Raw genomic sequence first — 18726 nt, forward strand, 5'->3', positions numbered from 1 at the left:
AGCATGTCTTACAAGAGGTTGTGTGTATCAGGGGTATTGGAAAGATACCAAACATGCCAAGCAACTAAACCAAATAGAAATAATAAACCCAGCAGGTAAGAAACAGTTCAAGGTCTCCCTTTAAAAAATCAAAAGAAAAGGAAGCTAATGATGCCAATGCAATAGGTTCCCTTTATTACCTTCTTCCCCTTTCCCTAATCAGGTAAGAATCTCTTTTGGACACTTGTCCACAACTGGTTTTATACTAAGTCTACCTATGTTAATTGTTTAGAAGGAAATATAATTTACAAAAACAATGCCACTCATTATTTACAGGGACGGAACAATGGCTTGTAGCAACTGCACAGTGAAATAGTCCATAGTCCTTATCCCCAGCACTGCATGGTGGGCTGATTCTTCTAAGAGCTCATTACATCTTTCTTGATGGGATGAATCACACGCTCTCCACAGACTAGCTGGCCTCTATATTCACAGCAACACTGACTTAATAAGGAAGACCAAAGAGGTGGCAAAGATGATTAAAGTATTCACACCGATTGAAATACTCTCCTGCAGGATAAAATATTAACCATGTTTACTCTCAAATGAAAATACAGCCTCTAGCAAGAAACTTTCCACACCAAGTGTGAGCAAAATGTTCCCTAAAACAGTTGGAAAAGGTAGTCAGCCACAAAACACTGGACACAAAGGTGAGTATGTCAAATAACTTTGAAAAAAGCCACAGCTCCCTTACCCTCTCCATCTCACTTCCGAATAAAAGCGTGAAAATTTTTCAGAAATCCAGCAGCCCATGGGACCCTTGGACTCTTCAGGCTCTCAGGCAATAGAGTATCATCATCATCTGTACACCCTGCCCACTAAGCCTAATAGTGGAATGAGATTATGACCACTATTTCAACAAGGAAGACTCCACCTCTCATTTGTGGTTTTGAACCAAAGGAGAGAGTTTGACCTGATGGTGCTCTAACGTATCAGAATACAACTTTCCTGCTTAGAAACAAGAGATTTTAATTGATTGATAACATTATTCTAAAATAATTTATTCATTTAACTTGGAGGAATATAAACCACTTAACTATGAAGTTGAGTTATTTAAAAATGTTAACTGTTTTTAACCACTAGAGATCACTAAATCAGAGGGCTATGAATGCACAACTAATTTATTTCCACAATTTTACACAGAAAACCTGAACCACGACACACTCATAAGAATTTATAACATCTTGAAGCATGACAGCATAGGTAAGCTCTCATGGGCTTCACAGAAATAAAGAAATTGAATGCTTTGTACCTAAGCAGCAAGTATGCTTTCCTTCCATCTGAATACTGAAAAGATGAGAAGGCTTTTTATAACTGAAAATAAAATATCATTTAATCATATTTATATATGAGCTCTCAGACTAAAATACAAACAGCATAAAACGCAGACAGCAAGATTAGTATTTGAAGAGTAAAGCCAAAGAAAATTCAAAAGACTAATTCATTACACATTACTACTCAAGTATATTGTATGCAAATATCACTTCATCTAGAAATATATATGTAGATCAAGGCTTTTCCTAAGGGAAAATATGGGCATCTGGCTACATTAAATAATGCTCCATGTAAGCAAAAAGATGGATGAATATTTAACAATTTTTAAGATAAATATTATAATGTGAAAAAAAGAGAAAGAGCATGAATGTCCAAAATTGACAGAAGACAGAATACAACCTACAATGAAATGTTTTACACTCATTAAAATAGTTACAATAAAATTCACACCAGGGAAAATTCCTATTGTATGAAAAATAATGTTGAAATAATCAGGATACGAATACGTGAACACAGCATGACTCCAACGTGTATGTGTGTGAATACTGGTTGTTGCTGGGTTCTGCAGTTATGAATAATTTTATTTTGTTCTATTCTACGAGTTTGCCAAATTTTCTACAATGATAGAAGCATGTTATTTAAAACAATGTCAGGCTGGATATGGTGGCTCATGTCTGTAATTCCAGCCTTTGGGAGGCTGAGATGGAAGGATCACCCACGTCCAAAAGTTTGAGACCAACCTGGGCAACATAGCAAGACCCCATCTCTACAAAAAATTAAACAATCAGCCAGGTGTGATGGCTAGTGCCTGTAGACCCAGCTACTCAGAAGGCTGAGGCAGGAGAATGCTTGAACCTGGGAGATAGAAGTTGCAGTGAGCTGAGACTGTGCCACTGCTCTCCAGCCTGGGTGACAAAGCAAGACCCTGTCTCTAAATAAATAAATAAATAAATAAATAAATAAATAAATATTTAAAAATGAAACTGCGTCAACAAGGTGGATGTTGTTAATTGGCAATGAGGGTCTCAGTGCTCTCCTAACGTGTTTCTGTGCTGCAGAGGTTTTAAGGCTAATGCTCTATTTCCCAGGCTCTTCTGCAGATAAGGGTCTAGATACAAACTGGACTCCACCCACTCAGATTCAGTAGCATGAGATTTTAATAGTGGTGTGCAACAGATTTTTCCTGGGCTGTTATGACTGGCAGCACTTCTAGGGTGGGTCTCCAGCTTGACAAATGACAGAAGCAAGGTGAGTACACCTGGAGGCAGGGCGGTGTGTAGTGTGTAGAAGGCAGGCTCCGATGGGAGTAGTTCAGGTCCCTGGACTGCAGCACCTCTTTCACCACGAAAGCAGAGAGGGTAGCTCCGCAGGCAAGCCACATGTTTGTTACTGCATAGCTTTAAAGGTTCTCCAGGACCATCCTAGGATCTGCTCTGCAAACCCTTCCAGTGATTTTGTGAGAAAAAAAATTCTAAGTGATAGATCCCTTTTGTTCAAAAATGTTTTATGATACAAACACGTTCTGTCTGCTGCAACTGAAACGGACTCACACATCCAAGATGTTGAATAACTTGAAAAGAAACTTCAGTATGCTTCAAACAGTTGAAAACCTAGTTAAAAAATTTCTTTTAACTGCCAACTTGACTTGTTTGCACATCTGAATATCCAGGTAAATTAAATTAGGTCTATTCTAAAAGAAAATTAACTGACACGAGACCCACTGATAAACTGGATTCTGGTTCTTTGGATAGTCTACTGCAAGATAAAGTCCTCAAAAATTTCAAGCTAATCTTAATGAAAAGATCTTCCAATGTGGCTCCTCAACACAGCTATAAAAACAAAGTATTTCAGGAGACTAAGCCTAAAAGTTAAGTTCATAATTCAAAAAAATCAGAAACTAAATATACTTTTTTTCCAAGTAGACTCTTCTCAGTTTAAACCTGTGTTTTCCATGCACTTTTTTTTCCACTTGAACTACTACAGAAAGGAGTGTGCTGAAATGCAAAACAAAGTTGAAATATTTAAAACAGGTATTTTTATACCTATGCAAAGAATAAATCAAGCAAATATCAACCTACATCCTTTTTAATCTTATGTGATTCGTATTACTTCAACATTCCTCAATATACACTGTGCTAAATTACTGGCTGCACTGAAAAAAATGTTTACTAATTCATTCAACAGAAGTTTACTGAGCATCTACAGATTCAAAAGTGAAAATGACAGATTCAGCAAAATGCACATTAAATAAGAGATGAGAAGTGTGATGAAAAGGAACAATAAGGGTTCTCACAAAGAGCATCAACATGCTTTTTGTTGTTGTTGAGATGGAGTCTCACTCTGTTGCCCAGCCTAGAGTGCAGTGGCGCAACCTCGGCTCACTGCAACCTCCGCCTCCTGGGTCCAAGCAATTATTGTGCCTCAGTATCCTGAGTAGTTGGGATTACAGGTGCATGCATGCCAGTACACCTGGTTAATTTTTGTATTTTTAGTAGAGATGGGGTTTTGCCATGTTAACCAGGGTGGCCTTGAACTCCTGGCCAGGAGTTCCACCCACCCTGGCCTCCCAAAGCGCTGAGATTATAGGTGGGAGCCACCATGTCCGGCCAACAAATTTTTTAAAACAGACAAAACAGGTTAAAATAAAGTTTTTTCATTCAGATTAAATAAATTAGGTCAAGGACTAAAATAATTTAGGTCAAGGAATAAAATATTATGAAGACTAGACAATAAACTTCCATTTACAAGGAGACTTAGGATAAAATGATCAACTGGGTAGTCAAACTAAATTACCATGAAGTCCACTTTCATCCTTAACAGTTCATAATGTTCTAAGTTCCTTAATGTACCTCATGAACCAATATAAATATTTGCTTATACATGTGTCAAATATCCCTGTAAGAACATAGAAAAAGCAAATAAAGAGGCTGCCTGTGAGGAGAAATGGGAGAGGAGACCAGGAGAGACAGCAAGAAAGGGACTTTATATGGTACACATATTGTGTCAAATTGTTTTCATTGTTAATGATATGAAATGGAATCTATTCAAAAAATGGATATATTAACAAGTGCATACGATACATGGCACTGATTTTCATCAGAAATTTCAAGTGTGATATAAAATAGGAGACTATCTGAACTTTGATATGAAAGTTGGTACCATGCTCACAAAAGGCCATCGTGAAGATGCCCTGGAAACCAATGGTTTACCCAAGACACAACACTCATCATGGACACCAAGAAGTCACGAGGGGCAAGGGATGGCAACAAACAAGCAGAGGTGGTTACCTTCCTGTCGCAGGTTTTAGGACTCCCAGCAGTGTTCTGCTTTAGGAAGCCAGCTGTTGTTGACCAGCGTGTGGGATTTTTCCTTGAAGGCTCTTCAGAGGAAAAATTATGATCACTGACAGAAGTGGAGATGCCAATTAGAGCTGGGTCACTACTGCGTCGAACATGAAGAGGCATATCTGTAAACACAAAAGCACTACGCTGAAAAATAAGATACTAATGTTGGTAAACTACATGTTAGGAGAACACAGGGAAATCCTAAAGATTAAGGAACAGAATTTCACTTTCGTAAAAGGGGACAATGGGTCAGTATTCTAAATACAAATTCCTTTAGGTCCTTTAAAATACTACATGGTGAAAGAGATGCAGTCAAGTGTCAGCTCTGAGCAAAACTGCCCAAGTTTGTATTTGGACTTCACTCCTTGTTATCTATGTGGCCCTGGCCAGGGTGCCTAACTGTTCTCTGCCTCTAGTTCCTTCTAACCCAAATGAAAATAAAACAGTACATCTTTGATCAGGGTAATGTGAGGACAAAATAATATAAAGGGGTAAAACAGTGCTTGACATATAGTGTGTACTCAGTAGAGAGTAATATAATAACCAATACTGTGATCATTGCCCCAATATTTCCAAATAATCATCACATATATCATTTAAAAAATAATGATTCTAAGCAAGTAAACAAATTTCACCTACTTTTTAATCATATCTACTGGAATAAAAATATGGAATCTACATAGTTGACAAATAACTTATTGTATATTTCAAAGTAGCTAGAAGAGAGGATCTGAAATGTTTCCAACACAAAAAATGATAAATCATTGAGGTGTGAATATCCTAATTACCTTGATTTGACCATTACACCTGGTATGTATGTACCAAAACATCACATATTCTCCATAAATATGTAAAATTATGTATCAATTTTTAAAAATCTATAGAATCTAGACATTTGGCTGCTCTACTGAAAAATTTTGTTGAATAAAATGTTTCTTTTGTTCAATAAAGTATTATCAGAAAATATATTATTTCTACTTAAGAAAGAAAATACTCGGCCGGGCGCGGTGGCTCAAGCCTGTAATCCCAGCTCTTTGGGAGGCCGAGACGGGCGGATCACGAGGTCAGGAGATCGAGACCATCCTGGCTAACACGGTGAAACCCTGTCTCTACTAAAAAAAATACAAAAAACTAGCTGGGCGAGGTGGCGGGCGCCTGTAGTCCCAGCTACTCGGGAGGCTGAGGCAGGAGAATGGCATAAACCCGGGAGGTGGAGCTTGCAGTGAGCTGAGATCTGGCCACCGCACTCCAGCCTGGGCGACAGAGCGAGACTCTGTCTCAAAAAAAAAAAAAAAAAAGAAAATACTCAAAGTAATACATTAATCCGCAGGTAGTTTCTGTCATATACTCACATATATGATTACACGAAAGGTAGTATTTTAGCAAATGTATTTGCATAGAAAAGCTTGCTTGCAATTGCTGTAACAACATCAATACTAAACTCAGGTGAACACTTGATCATTATCAGTAACACTGACAACAGCCTGGCAAACATGATCACCATCACAGCAAAGAAGAAACAGAATTAAAAATGCAAAGCGAAGAAGAAAAGAGTCTGCAACAGCTGGAATCAGAACTAAAAGTTCCACTTAGCAACTCAGTGAAATCAGTCAAAAACATAAGACAAAATTTAAATTATGTTTAGAGTACTCTGTTTTTTTGTTTTTTGTTTTTTTTTTATTATACTTTAAGTTGTAGGGTACATGTGCATAACGTGCAGGTTTGTTACATATGTATACTTGTGCCTTGTTGGTGTGCTGCACCCATCAACTCGTCATTTACATCAGGTATAACTCCCAATGCAATCCCTCCCCCCTCCCCCCTCCCCATCATAGGCCCCGGTGTGTGATGTTCCCCTTCCTGAGTCCAAGTGATCTCATTGTTCAGTTCCCACCTATGAGTGAGAACATGCGGTGTTTGGTTTTCTGTTCTTGTGATAGTTTGCTAAGAATGATGGTTTCCAGCTGCATCCATGTCCCTACATAGGACACAAACTCATCCTTTTTTATGGCTGCATAGTATTCCATGGTGTATATGTGCCACATTTTCTTAATCCAATCTGTCACTGATGGACATTTGGGTTGGCTAGCCGTAAGTAGAAAGCTGAAACTGGATCCTTTCCTTACTCCTTATACGAAAATTAATTCAAGATGGATTAGAGACTTAAATGTTAGACCTAATACCATAAAAATCCTAGAGGAAGACCTAGGTAGTACCATTCAGGACATAGGCATGGGCAAAGACTTCATGTCTAAAACACCAAAAGCAACAGCAGCAAAAGCCAAAATTGACAAATGGGATCTAATTAAACTAAAGAGCTTCTGCACAGCAAAAGAAACTACCATCAGAGTGAACAGGCAACCTATAGAATGGGAGAAAATTTTTGCAATCTACTCATCTAGAGTACTCTGTTTTTAAAAACTAGGATGTATTTGTTTTAAAGCCTCTAATAATACAGCTTTATTGATAGGTTGATTGATTGATTGATTGAGACAGAGTCTGGCTCTGTCACCCAGGCTGGAATGCAGTGGCACGATCTCGGCTCACAGCAACCTCTGCCTCCTGGGTTCAAGCAATTCTCCTGCCTCAGCCTCCTGGTAGCTACAGGCTACTACAAGTGTGCACCACCATGACAAGCTAGTTTTCGTGTTTTTAGTAGAGACAGGGTTTCACCATGTTAGCCAGGCTGGTCTTGAACTCCTGACCTCAGGTTACCCACCCTCCTCAGCCCCAAAAAGTACTGGGATTACAGGTGTGAGCCACCACGTGTGGTCTAATGACATAGCTTTAACCATGAAGCAGTAAACTCATCATTTATTCTAGGAGGGATATTTCTGAAACATTGGTGCACTGGTCAATGGTAAAGACATGGAAACCTTGAGGATACCAAACTAAAGACAGGCTATTTATATACAGTGAAGGCTATATTTAAACCACTGTCAATCCAATAGTCTCCAATGAAAGCAAATTAGAACTTATCAGAGCAAACAGAAGCATATGAAACATAATAATATCAAATTTAACACTGACTTCTACATCAGGAGGATTCGATAATAATAATACAGTCTGAGCAACATTACCAGAGCAAAAATTTAGTCAACTCCGAATTTAATACTGTTGGTGGCTATCTTAATTTGCTGAGAGAAACATAAACATGAGGATTTTAATAATTTCTAGATTTTAGTGTGTATAAACACTCACGACAGCCTTTGCTGCTTATTAATATACACCCCCAAAAATAAACACCAATAAGAACTATATAGTCACTCTCAGAACAAGGTCGCAAAAATACACATCTAAAAATCGATGTGCATTAATATTACAATGCCCTTACTATAAGAAAAGTTCTCTACCAAGAGGAAGCAAAATTTCCAGAATCATCACATTAAAACTATAAGCAAAACAGCAACAAAATGGGGAGGGATGGGCAGGAAAAGACCAAATACTTTTAGACAATGTTGTTACTTAGACACAGGTTCTGTTGCTTTCCAATTACTGGGTTAATTATTCAGTTGTTAAGTACCTCTGTACACCTCAACTTCTCTCCCTCTTCCTGTCACCCATCTGTGTGTAAGTCTACGAGAAGCACTATTAACTCAGAAGAGAAGGCCTTTAAAAAATAGCACAGACATAGGACCAAAAGCAGTACCCAATATCTACAGTAAAATAATCAAATAAAAGTATATTTCAACCCCCCAGTAAATTCACGGACGATACACTGAACTTGCTTGGTCACAATAAAACCGCTCACCCTATTGCGTTTGAAATTTTCCTCAGGAGAATACATTGCATACATGATTTCAATTAAATAATTAAGACCATCTTCTTCAGACTAGACACAAACACTGTTAATGTGTTAGTCTGCAACAGACAGACAAAAATAATTAGTATTTATCTCTATATACCTGTAGCTTTCGAAATAAAATGTGGACTAGGGGAAAGAGGGGATTTGAGAAGAGGCAGATAACAGAGGGAGCTCCAGACCCTGTGGGATGTCTCTTATAGTGGGTGATGGAGCTCATGGATAGGGTGGTGTTCACATAAACTGCAATGTGAAGGATGCTACAGGGAATGCTCTGTCATGCAGCCCTTCTTGTGAGTTCTTCCAACATTAAACTTTTTGTTTGCATTTCAGTGATATTGATAAAATAAATTAAATTAAATTAAATATAGTCTGGATCTCCTATTTGCACTACCTCGTCACCGAGTGCTCCCATGCCAGGCACCATGTTTACATTTGTGTCCACTGTCAAATTCAGGAAGGTGTCCTAGATTTGATTACCACACTGATGAGAAAGAACAAAACCCAATAAAAGAAGTCAACAAGGCCAGGTGCAATGGCTCACACCTATAATCCCAGAAGTTTGGGAGGCCAAGGTGGGAGAATTGCTTGAGGTCAGGAGTTCAAGACCAACTTGGGCAACACAATGAGATCCTGTCTCTACAAAAAATAAAATTAAAAAATCAGGCAACTGTATTAGAACTTTGCTATAGTCCTAGGGCAGGAAGCAGGACTTGACTGCAGAGGCAGGGCTTGGACACCAGACCAAACTGCGGACTAACTAAAACAGGGCTGGGACAGAAAAAGTTTTCAATCAAACACACTCACCAGCTGTCATGTCAGTTTACTATTGCCATTGGCAACACCTAGGCGTTACCTACCATTTCCATGGTAATAACCTAATGTCCCAGTTACTACTCCTTTCCTAAAAATTTCTGTATAAACTTCCCTTTAATCTGCATGCAATTAAAAGTGAGTATAAATATGATTGGAAAACTGTCCTGGGCTGCCACTCTCTGCCCATAGAGTACCCCAGCTCTGCAGAAGCAATCACAGAGCTGCGGCACGGTTGCTTCAATAAAGCTGTTTTTTTCCAGCCCCAGCTTGCCCTTGAATTCTTTCCTGGGCAAAGACAAGGACCTTTATGGGCTAAGGCCCACTGTAGGGCTCACATGTCCTGCATCAGTCTCAGCTACTCAGGAGTCTTAGGTGGGAAGACCACTTGAGCCCAGGAGTTCAAGGCTGCAGTGAGCCGTGATTGTACTACTGCACTCCAACCTGGGCAACAGAGCAAGGCCCTGTCAGTCAGTCAGTCACTCAACAGCATGTTCTCATAAAAGGATGGCCAAACGACATCATAATGATGTTGAAATCAAGGTTTTCTTATGGTTGGAAGCGCTGTAAGACCTGAGTCATCATAGTACATAAAGGCACCATAATCAAGGTCCAAATAAAAAGACCCCATGCCACCCCGGGGCAGGTCTAGGTTCATACAGCATACGATTTAGACTCAGCAAGGCATCTTTATCTCTCACAGTGACGTGAGATCTGATGGATATCTGTTACACATCTGGATGTGTACTGGTTTATGATTTCTTCTTGGTTTTATGATTGCATGAAAATTATAAGGCATTTTTATGGAGTTTTCACACACACATACACACGCATGCACATATAGTGTAGTAACATTGTACTAGAACCCACCACTTAAATGGAGGGATCTGAAATTTTTTAATTTAAATAAGGCACTACATTAGACACATGGAAAAACATGTAATGCACGTCACAGATGAGTAAGCTGGGGCTTAGAGAGATGACATGAAAAGTTAGTTTTCCAGCCAAGACTTCAGGCTCCTGAGCCAGTGCTCAATCACCAATCACAAATTATGAAATCAGATCTATTAAGTTCCATTTCTAGCTACCTGAGGATATAAATGTTAGTTTCAGTTTTTTAAAAGAGAAGAATTTTGGGCTGGGCACGGTGGCTCACGCCTATAATCCCAGCACTTTGGGAGGCCGAGGCGGGCGGATCACGAGGTCAGGAGATGGAGACCATCCTGGCGAACACGGTGAAACCCCGTCTCTACTAAAAATACAAAAAAAAAGAAAAATTAGCCAGGCGTGGTGGCGGACACCTGTAGTCCCAGCTGCTCGGGAGGCTGAGGCAGGAGAATGGCGTGAGCCCAGGAGGCAGAGGTTGCAGTGAGCCGAGATTGTGCCACTGCACTCCAGCCTCGATGACAGAACGAGACTCCGTCTCAAAAAAAAAAAGAGAAGAATTTTGTTGTTTTCCTAGTAGAATTATGCACTGAGAAATCATATCCTGATTTTAATTCACAGCATGATTTCATTTTGGGAAGAGGAAGAAACGTTAGCCATAAACATATATTGTAACAACAGGCACCCAAATTTCAGAAATGTTAAGATAGGAAAAGGAAAAAATCTATCGTTAAATGGAGGAAGTACTACATATAAAATAGGAAAGCATGCCTGCAAGAAACAGGACTAGATTCAGTGGTTCCCAAACTCTGATTTCAGGGCCCTTTCATACTCTAAAAATTGATGGCCTCAAAGAGTTTTTGTTTATGTGAGGGCAGAGCTAGTGGTATTTACCATTTTAGGACTGAATGAGAACAACTTTAAAATATGTATTAATTTACTTTAATAATAATAAAACCCATCACATGTTAACACAACTCAATTTTATGAAAATTGTATTTTATAAAACAAAGCACATTTAGTGGAAAGAGCAGCAATGTTTTACATTTTGCTTAATAGAAGACATCTGGATTCTCATATCTGCTTCTGCATTCTCAGCTGCCATATGAAAAAGTATATAAAGGAAAAAAACTTCACAAATATGCAGCTGGAAGAGGGAATAATATCTTAATAGCTTTTCCAGAAAATTTTAGATTTTCTTCTCTGATACCACACCATAACTCGACCAGTGGTGGTTTCTCAAAGGTCAGTTGCAATATGAATGTGAAGTTTTCTTTTTTGTTACATTAAAATCTATTTGTCTGTCTCACATTTTGAATGAAACTTCTACCCACGAAAAATTCCATAACATTAGTCATTTGGAAAATATTAGTTACTGAGTTAAGCCAATCTTCCAAATGTTGATATATTTCTTTATTACAGAAAATCACATGTTAATATCTCTGCCAACTTAATCAGAAATATCTTTATGTATTGGGAAGCAGTCATGCTCACAGTGGGACATAAGTTTTCCAAAATCTAATTTTCACTAGAAAGTTTGAATTTTATCTTTAGCAACAAATACTGCCCATTTTTTGCCTTGTAGTGACAGGCTCGCGTCACTCATTCTTAAGAAACTCTCTGCCAGACACTCAAGTCTGAATAACCACAGTTTTTCTGTCCGTATTTCAAAGGAAAATGCTGTTCCATGAAAAAACCTCCCATGTAAATCAAGCTTTCGCATGAAAGTATTTCTCAAGACAACCACTGAGAAGCTGAGCACAGTGGCTCACAAATGTAACACTAGCTACTCAGGGAGGCTGAAGCAGACGGATCACTTGAGCTCAGGAGTTGGAGGCCAACCTGGGCAACACAGTGAGACCATACCTCAACAAAAATAAAATAAAATTTAAATTTAAAAAGGAACCAGAGCTTCCATATGTTGGAGAAGTGTTTTATGCCTACATCATCACATGAAATGTTAAATTGTATATTAAAGGATCAGATTTTAAGTAATTAATTTTATTTCTTAATCAAAAACAGTGGGTGAATATGGCTTTTTAAAAAAACTGTGAGTGTGTGGGGTAAAGAATACACTTGGTGCAACCGTCTTGATTTGTGTCAAGTGATCTACATTTTTGCCCCTCAGGGCCTGGGCACCACTGATGTAGATGTCAACCCAGTGAACAACACAAAATCGGTTTTCATAACACTCTGAAAACAGTATCGCACCCAAGGCCTTCCTGAAATGATCTTAATGATCCCTTAGGGCCCAGAGACCACACACTAAGAACCACTGGCCTAGACCTGTGATCATGGCACATCAGTCACCTCTCTGGGCCTCCATCCCTAATGTATAAATTCAGAGGCGGCATTACTGGGTTTAGAAGTTTCCTTTAATACCAGAAAGGTAACAGTCCACATATGTTCATACACCCCCAACCAGGGATCATCCACCAAACCTCATCCTTGCAGAATAACAATTTATGAAAAAAATGTATTATAAAAAACATAAAAGCACTGCAAAGCAGTCTCAGCAGCCATTCTCAGGGTAGCTCCCAACAGGTCAAAGTATGACAAGCAACACAGAGTTCTAGAGAATGGTGCAGTAGTAGCCACAAATGGCATGAGGTCCTTTCACGAGTTTCACCTTATTTTCAGGAAAGAAAGACATTCGTATAAACATCTGGTCTTATCAACAAAATGAGTCACGAAACACAACTTCCTCATTCATCTAAAAGTTCACCCTAAAAGGATTCCCAACTCTAACTGTCCTGACTAAATACAATATTGCATAAAGAAGGTAATTTTGCATTGGCCTCAGATGAATAAAACATAATCTTCTCACCTATGATTTGCTACGTTTCTGGGACCATGGCCTATTTCAGCATTATTAATAATCTGATGTAATTGTGTTCATTTCAGTAATTAGAAATAATAGGAGCTTCTCATTTAATGTAATTTGGTCACTATTATAGCCATTCCTTATCTCAAATTTTAGCAAAACTGATACATTTTAAAATATGATAAAACTTTCTAATTCCATAATCTTCTGATTTATTTAATATATAGATTTTCAAAGTATATCCCCTGAAATATTAAAAAGAAAATTCAAAGACAAGGATCTTCAATAATTAAGCTGCTGCATGAAGCACAGAGCGAATGGTGCGATGTCACTGGGTCCAGAATGATGGTGGAGACTGTTTGATGTGTACACTGCTTTGAAGAGGGGATAAAACAGCAATAAACCCTCATCACAAGATCTGAAATTCTCCATGGCACTAATGCACTGTAAATATTGATGTCTCTCTCTAGGTAAGGTGCCTTTTAAATATGTGGAAGGAATGGTGATCTAATTACGAATTAGAGCAAATTCCAAAGGGCAGACATATACATTTTTAACTGTTAAATATCCCACCCTTTCTTCTCATCCACTTTCCCAAATGCTCTCTTCCTTCATTCTTCAAGTTGTTTTTCAATTATTTAACCACTTAAGGCAACAAATAAACCTCTGCCAAGAAGACAGGCATAAATCATCAAGGTATTTAATCGAATCTAAATATAATACACAGTTACATGTGTGCTTTTAGAACTTATGATGCAAACAGCAAAATTACTCTTCATGTAAAATGAAAATTATCTCTCTCCCATCTTCAGGGCAATTATACATTTCCTAAAGAGACAGCTGACCATGGGAAGAAGCAAGTTATTATTACATGCCGTGGGGATACAAACCTGTTATCACGATTGCAAAACCCACCTTCAGATATGTGTTACTCCTTTTCATAAAGGTATTTATCCATATTTCACTTATTTCCTAGAATCTTTGGAAGAAATTTATGCAAGGCAAGGCAAGAAATAAGCTTTGAAAAACAACAAACGACTGAGAGAGAAGGATATAAAAATGAGTTTTATCACCTCGTTATTAAATATTTTTCTATATAAGCAATAAATACAGGATACTATGGTTGGAAGATGTTTAGTGATAAACTGAAATATTACATTTTACAGATAAGTGCAATGAGCACCACATACATAGTTTAAGGGCCAGGTCAAAGGTCGCTATGCTCCAAGGAGACACAGCTGCATCTGGAGTACTTGGTAATCGACTCCCTGTCCTGTGTAATTCAGATCTGATCGCATCGCTATCCAGACAAAAATAAGACATATGAAAAGTACAAGATGCCTATATTGCACTTGAAACAACAGGTGATTTCTTGGTAAGTTTAAGATACATTACTGTAGATAACAGGATGTTTTCAATGGTTGCAATGAATCCAACAAACATAACGAGGGAAAACAAAGTCAAGGGGAAAAAATATATGCAATTTTCTTTCGAGACAGAGTTTCACTCTAGTTGCCCAGGCTGGAGTGCAATGGCGCGATCTCGGCTCACTGCAACCTCCGCCTCCCGGGTTTAAGTGATTCTCCTGCCTCAGCCTCCCGAGTAGCTGGGATTACAGGCATGCGCCACCAAGCCCGGCTAATTTTGTATTTTTAGTAGAGACGGGTTTTCTCCATGTTGGTCAGGCTGGTCTTGAATTCCTGACCTCGGGTGATCCGCCCACTTCAGCCTCCCAAAGTGCTGGGATTACAGGTGAGAATATATGCAATTTTCTAATGACATATTAATGTTTCCACCCAAAAGCCAAGCATTTTTCCGTGGCATATTAAATTTATACCATTATGATTCTCACTCTGAAACTGACAATATAACCACTCTGATCAAAAATCCTCTACTCACTCACCTGAGAACAAGTGAGGAAATCTGAATAAGATTGTATACATTTTATATAAAGACTGCATATTAACGCTGTATAAATGTTAATGTGGTTGTGACAGAACAGGAACTTTTCTCAAAATCTTAACCATTGAAATGAATCTCTCTGTATCATTTCTCATAACTGCATGAGATTCTATAATTAGCCCAAATTTAAATTTTTTTAAAAACACAAAGAGTTAAACAAAATCCCAGGTACAAATTCTCAATGTCAAGGCCTGCCACAATTGAGACTTAGGGTACCTTCCTAACATTATTTCCCCTAATACTCTGCTTATCACCCAATGTTTAGCCCCTACAGCCACTGCCAGTGCCCTGTAGCCTGTCCACACAGACAGCTCCCTGAACATGCACCACAGTAGACAACCGTATGGCTCACCAGTGCTGCAACTACCGTTATCAGGAACCTTTGCCCCCCTCTCCACCCACTTCAGTGTGTCCTATACCCTAGAAGTCCTCCTCAAATGACAGCACCTCCTCCAAACCATCAGATCTAGTATTTGTGTCCTGGCAGCAAGTGTTTGGCAAACTCAGAGAGGGGTCTTTGAGGACAGTTTAGCGGAAAGACCGTTTCTAACATATGGCAGGATTAAGGAATGATAGCAAAGGGTATAGTGCCCTCTGCTCACATGAGGCAAGGAGAGCTGTGACATTCCCCAGAGGGCCACAGCTACACAAAAGCCACAGCCAGGAAGGCTGACTCCCTCTTTCCACTTCCGTCAATGCCCTGCTGCCACAGTCCTAGCATGCAAAAGGGGCAGAGGGCATAGAGCCTGGACAGCCAGTGTGAGAGGCTGGCCTCCTGGCACATGCAGCAGAGCAGATAGGTCAAAGGAAACGATCCAGCTCAGACGTACTAGTAAAATTCCTCTGCCTCTTTCTCCCACTGCACCTTGCTTCTCCTTTTTTTTAAGAGACAAGGTCTTGCTCTGTCATCCAGGCTGGAGTGCAGTGCAAGATCACAGCTCACTGCAGCCTTGAACCACTGGGCTTAGTGCTCCTCCAGCCTCAGCTGCACCAGTAAGTGAGACTATAGGTAGACGCCACTACTCCCGGCTAATTAATTTTTTGTAAAAATAGGATTTCACAGTGTGGCCCAGGCTGATCACAAACTCCTGGCCTCAAAGTGAACTTCCCATCTCAGCCTCCAAAAGTCTTGAGATTACCAGCATGAACCACTGCGCTCAACCTGTTTCTACTTTTAATAGCATTGGCCAGTTATTCAGCAAGAGGACAAGTGTTTACTCTCTTCATTTTTACAACCCATCCACTCTAGACACACACCCCAACAAAGCAGGAACAAAATGTTTTAAAGTTGTCTAAGATACATCAGTCAGAAACAAAAATACTTCCCAATTCATTTTTTAAACAGATGTATTCCAGTATTTTATTTTTATTTTAAACTTTTATTTTAGCTGCAGGGATGAAGAGGCAGGTTTCTTTTTCTTCTCTTTTCTTTTCTTTTTTCTTTTTTTTTTTTTTTGAGATGGAGTCTTGCTCTGTCACCAGCCTGGAGTGCAGTGGCACGATCTCAGCTCACTGCAACCTCCGCCTCCCGGTTCAAGCTCTTCTCCTGCCTCAGCCGCCCAAGTAGCTGGGATTACAGGTGCCTGCCACCACACCTGGCTAATTTTTGTAATTTTAGTAGAGATGGGGTTTCACTGTGTTGGCCAGGCTGCTCTCGAACTCCTCATCTCAGGTGATCCACCCACCTCAGTCTCCCAAAGTGCTGGGGTTGCAGGTGTAAGCCACTGTGCCCAGTCCCTGTAGGTTTCTAATACAGGTAAATTTTGTGTCACAGGTTTGGTGTACAGATTATTTCACCACCCAAGTAATAAGCATAGTATCCAATAGTTGTTCTTTTTATTTATTTATTTTATCATGACCTTCTCCCTCTCCCTGTCTCCACGCTCATGTAGGCCCAGTGTGTGTTCAGGCACTCCTTTCCTTTCATCCCCAGGGTAGAACAGAGTGGTTAAGGGGCATAAGAAATGGACATCAGAGGTGAAAAGCCTTTGACTTCTCTCTTCCCGCCTCCCAGGGGAGAGTGAAGGACCTGGCCCAAGGCAATGATGTAAATGACCAGCTACTTATCAAAACAGGCATTGGCTACTGAATCCTCTGCACAAAAACATAGTATCCTCAAGTCCTTTGCTAAGCCAGTACAGTTTAGGGGAAAAGTTAGTTGAGCCCCTGCCAGACACATCACGGCGTGATCTGGCCACCCAGAGAGCAAACGGAACACAGTAGTTCACAACAATGACTTTTTCTCTTTTATATATATATATTTTGGTGTCCCTATTTTGCTATGGTTGAGATACCGTCTGGCTACTTCAACCAATAAATATTTGATTAGCATCTAACCAGACATCATTATCCTAGTGATTTTAAAAACTAATAAATATGGGAGCAAGATGTTGAGAGTCCTTTACTGTAGAAAAAAAAAATCACTCTAAATTGAATCCCATTCTGCCCATTCATTCATTCATTTATTTGAGACAGGGTCTTGCTCTGTCTCCCAAATGGGAGTAGAGTGGTACAATCATAGCTCACTGCAGCCTTAACTCCTGGGCTCAAGTGATCCTCCCATCACAGCCTCCCAAGGAACAGAGACTACAGGCACACACCACCGTGCCCTGATAATTTTTCTTCTCTTTTTTTTTGAAACAGCATCTTACTCTGCCTCCCAGGCTGGACTGCAGTGGCACTATCATTGCTCACTGCATCCTCAAGCTCCTGAGCTCAGGGAAGCCTCCTGCCTCAGCATCCCATGTAGCTGGGACCACAGGTGCCCCCCACCATGCCCAGCTAATTTTTTATTTTCTGTAGAGACAGGGTCTCACACTATGTTGTCTAAGCTGGTCTTGAACTCCTGGCCTCAAGCTATCCTCCCGCCTCAGCCTACCAAAGTGCTGGTACAGGCATGAGTCATCATGCCCGACCTGGCTAATGTTTTTATTTTTTAAATTAATGGGTCTCGCTATATTACCAAGGCTGGTCTCAAACTCCTGGCCTCAAGTAGTCCTGCCGTCTTGGTCTCCCAAAGTGCTGGGATTACAAGGTGTGAGCCCCTACACCAGGCCTCTGACCATTCAAAAAGGAACAATTCCTCTAACAGATCGCTACTCCCTCCCCAGCGACTGGCTCAGGACAGGTAAAAGGCAAATGTTAGTAAGTATCCAACAGGGACAGTTAGAAGAGTACTAAATACGATGAGAAGCCCAGATAAAAATAACCAAGGGTAATTACACAACTGGTACCAGAGACTTTCATTGCGAGAATATTATGGAATTATTTTTCTGGATTGTTTTTGTACTTTCAGAAACATATCTTAATGGGCAATGAGGAGATTGAGGCTGAGACTAGGGGAATGTAAGGTGGAAAGAAACTGAGAAAAAAAAAAAGAAGCAAGTTAGAGGGAGGATAGAGGGGCATATGAGCAGGCAAGAGTGAGCAATTTTACTTAAAATTTTTAAAAAATGCAAGGTGCTATGGCTCACGCCTATAATCTCAGCACTTTGTGAGGCCGAGGCGGGCGGATCACCTGAGGTCGGGAGTTCGAGACCATCCTGACCAACATGGAGAAACCCTGTCTCTACTAAAAATACAAAAAGAATTAGCCAGGTGTGGTGGCACATGCCTGTAATCCCAGCTATTCAGGAGGCTGAGGCAGGAGAACAGCCTGAACCCGGGAGGCAGAGGTTGCGGTAAGCCGAGATCACGCCATTGCACCTCAGCCTGGGCAAGAAGAGCGAAACTCCGTCTCAGAAAACAAACAAACAAACAAAAATGTGTTTCTCTTACATATA

General features: G+C 39.9%; 1 protein-coding gene across 50 annotated transcripts in view; it reads right to left on the reverse strand.

Annotated features, from left to right (window-relative positions):
• Nucleotides 1-18726, reverse strand: part of PARD3 (par-3 family cell polarity regulator) — a 717956-nt gene that overhangs the window by 355205 nt on the left and 344025 nt on the right. For all 50 annotated transcript variants that reach the window (XM_028826180.2, XM_077946211.1, XM_028826181.2 and 47 more), the window contains one exon: nt 4602-4780. In XM_028826180.2, the coding sequence (XP_028682013.1) occupies nt 4602-4780 (179 nt within the window). The remainder of the gene's footprint in view (nt 1-4601; nt 4781-18726) is intronic.

Source organism: Macaca mulatta, chromosome 9 (genome assembly GCF_049350105.2).
Source record: "Macaca mulatta isolate MMU2019108-1 chromosome 9, T2T-MMU8v2.0, whole genome shotgun sequence".
In the NCBI taxonomy this organism is placed as follows: domain Eukaryota; kingdom Metazoa; phylum Chordata; class Mammalia; order Primates; family Cercopithecidae; genus Macaca; species Macaca mulatta.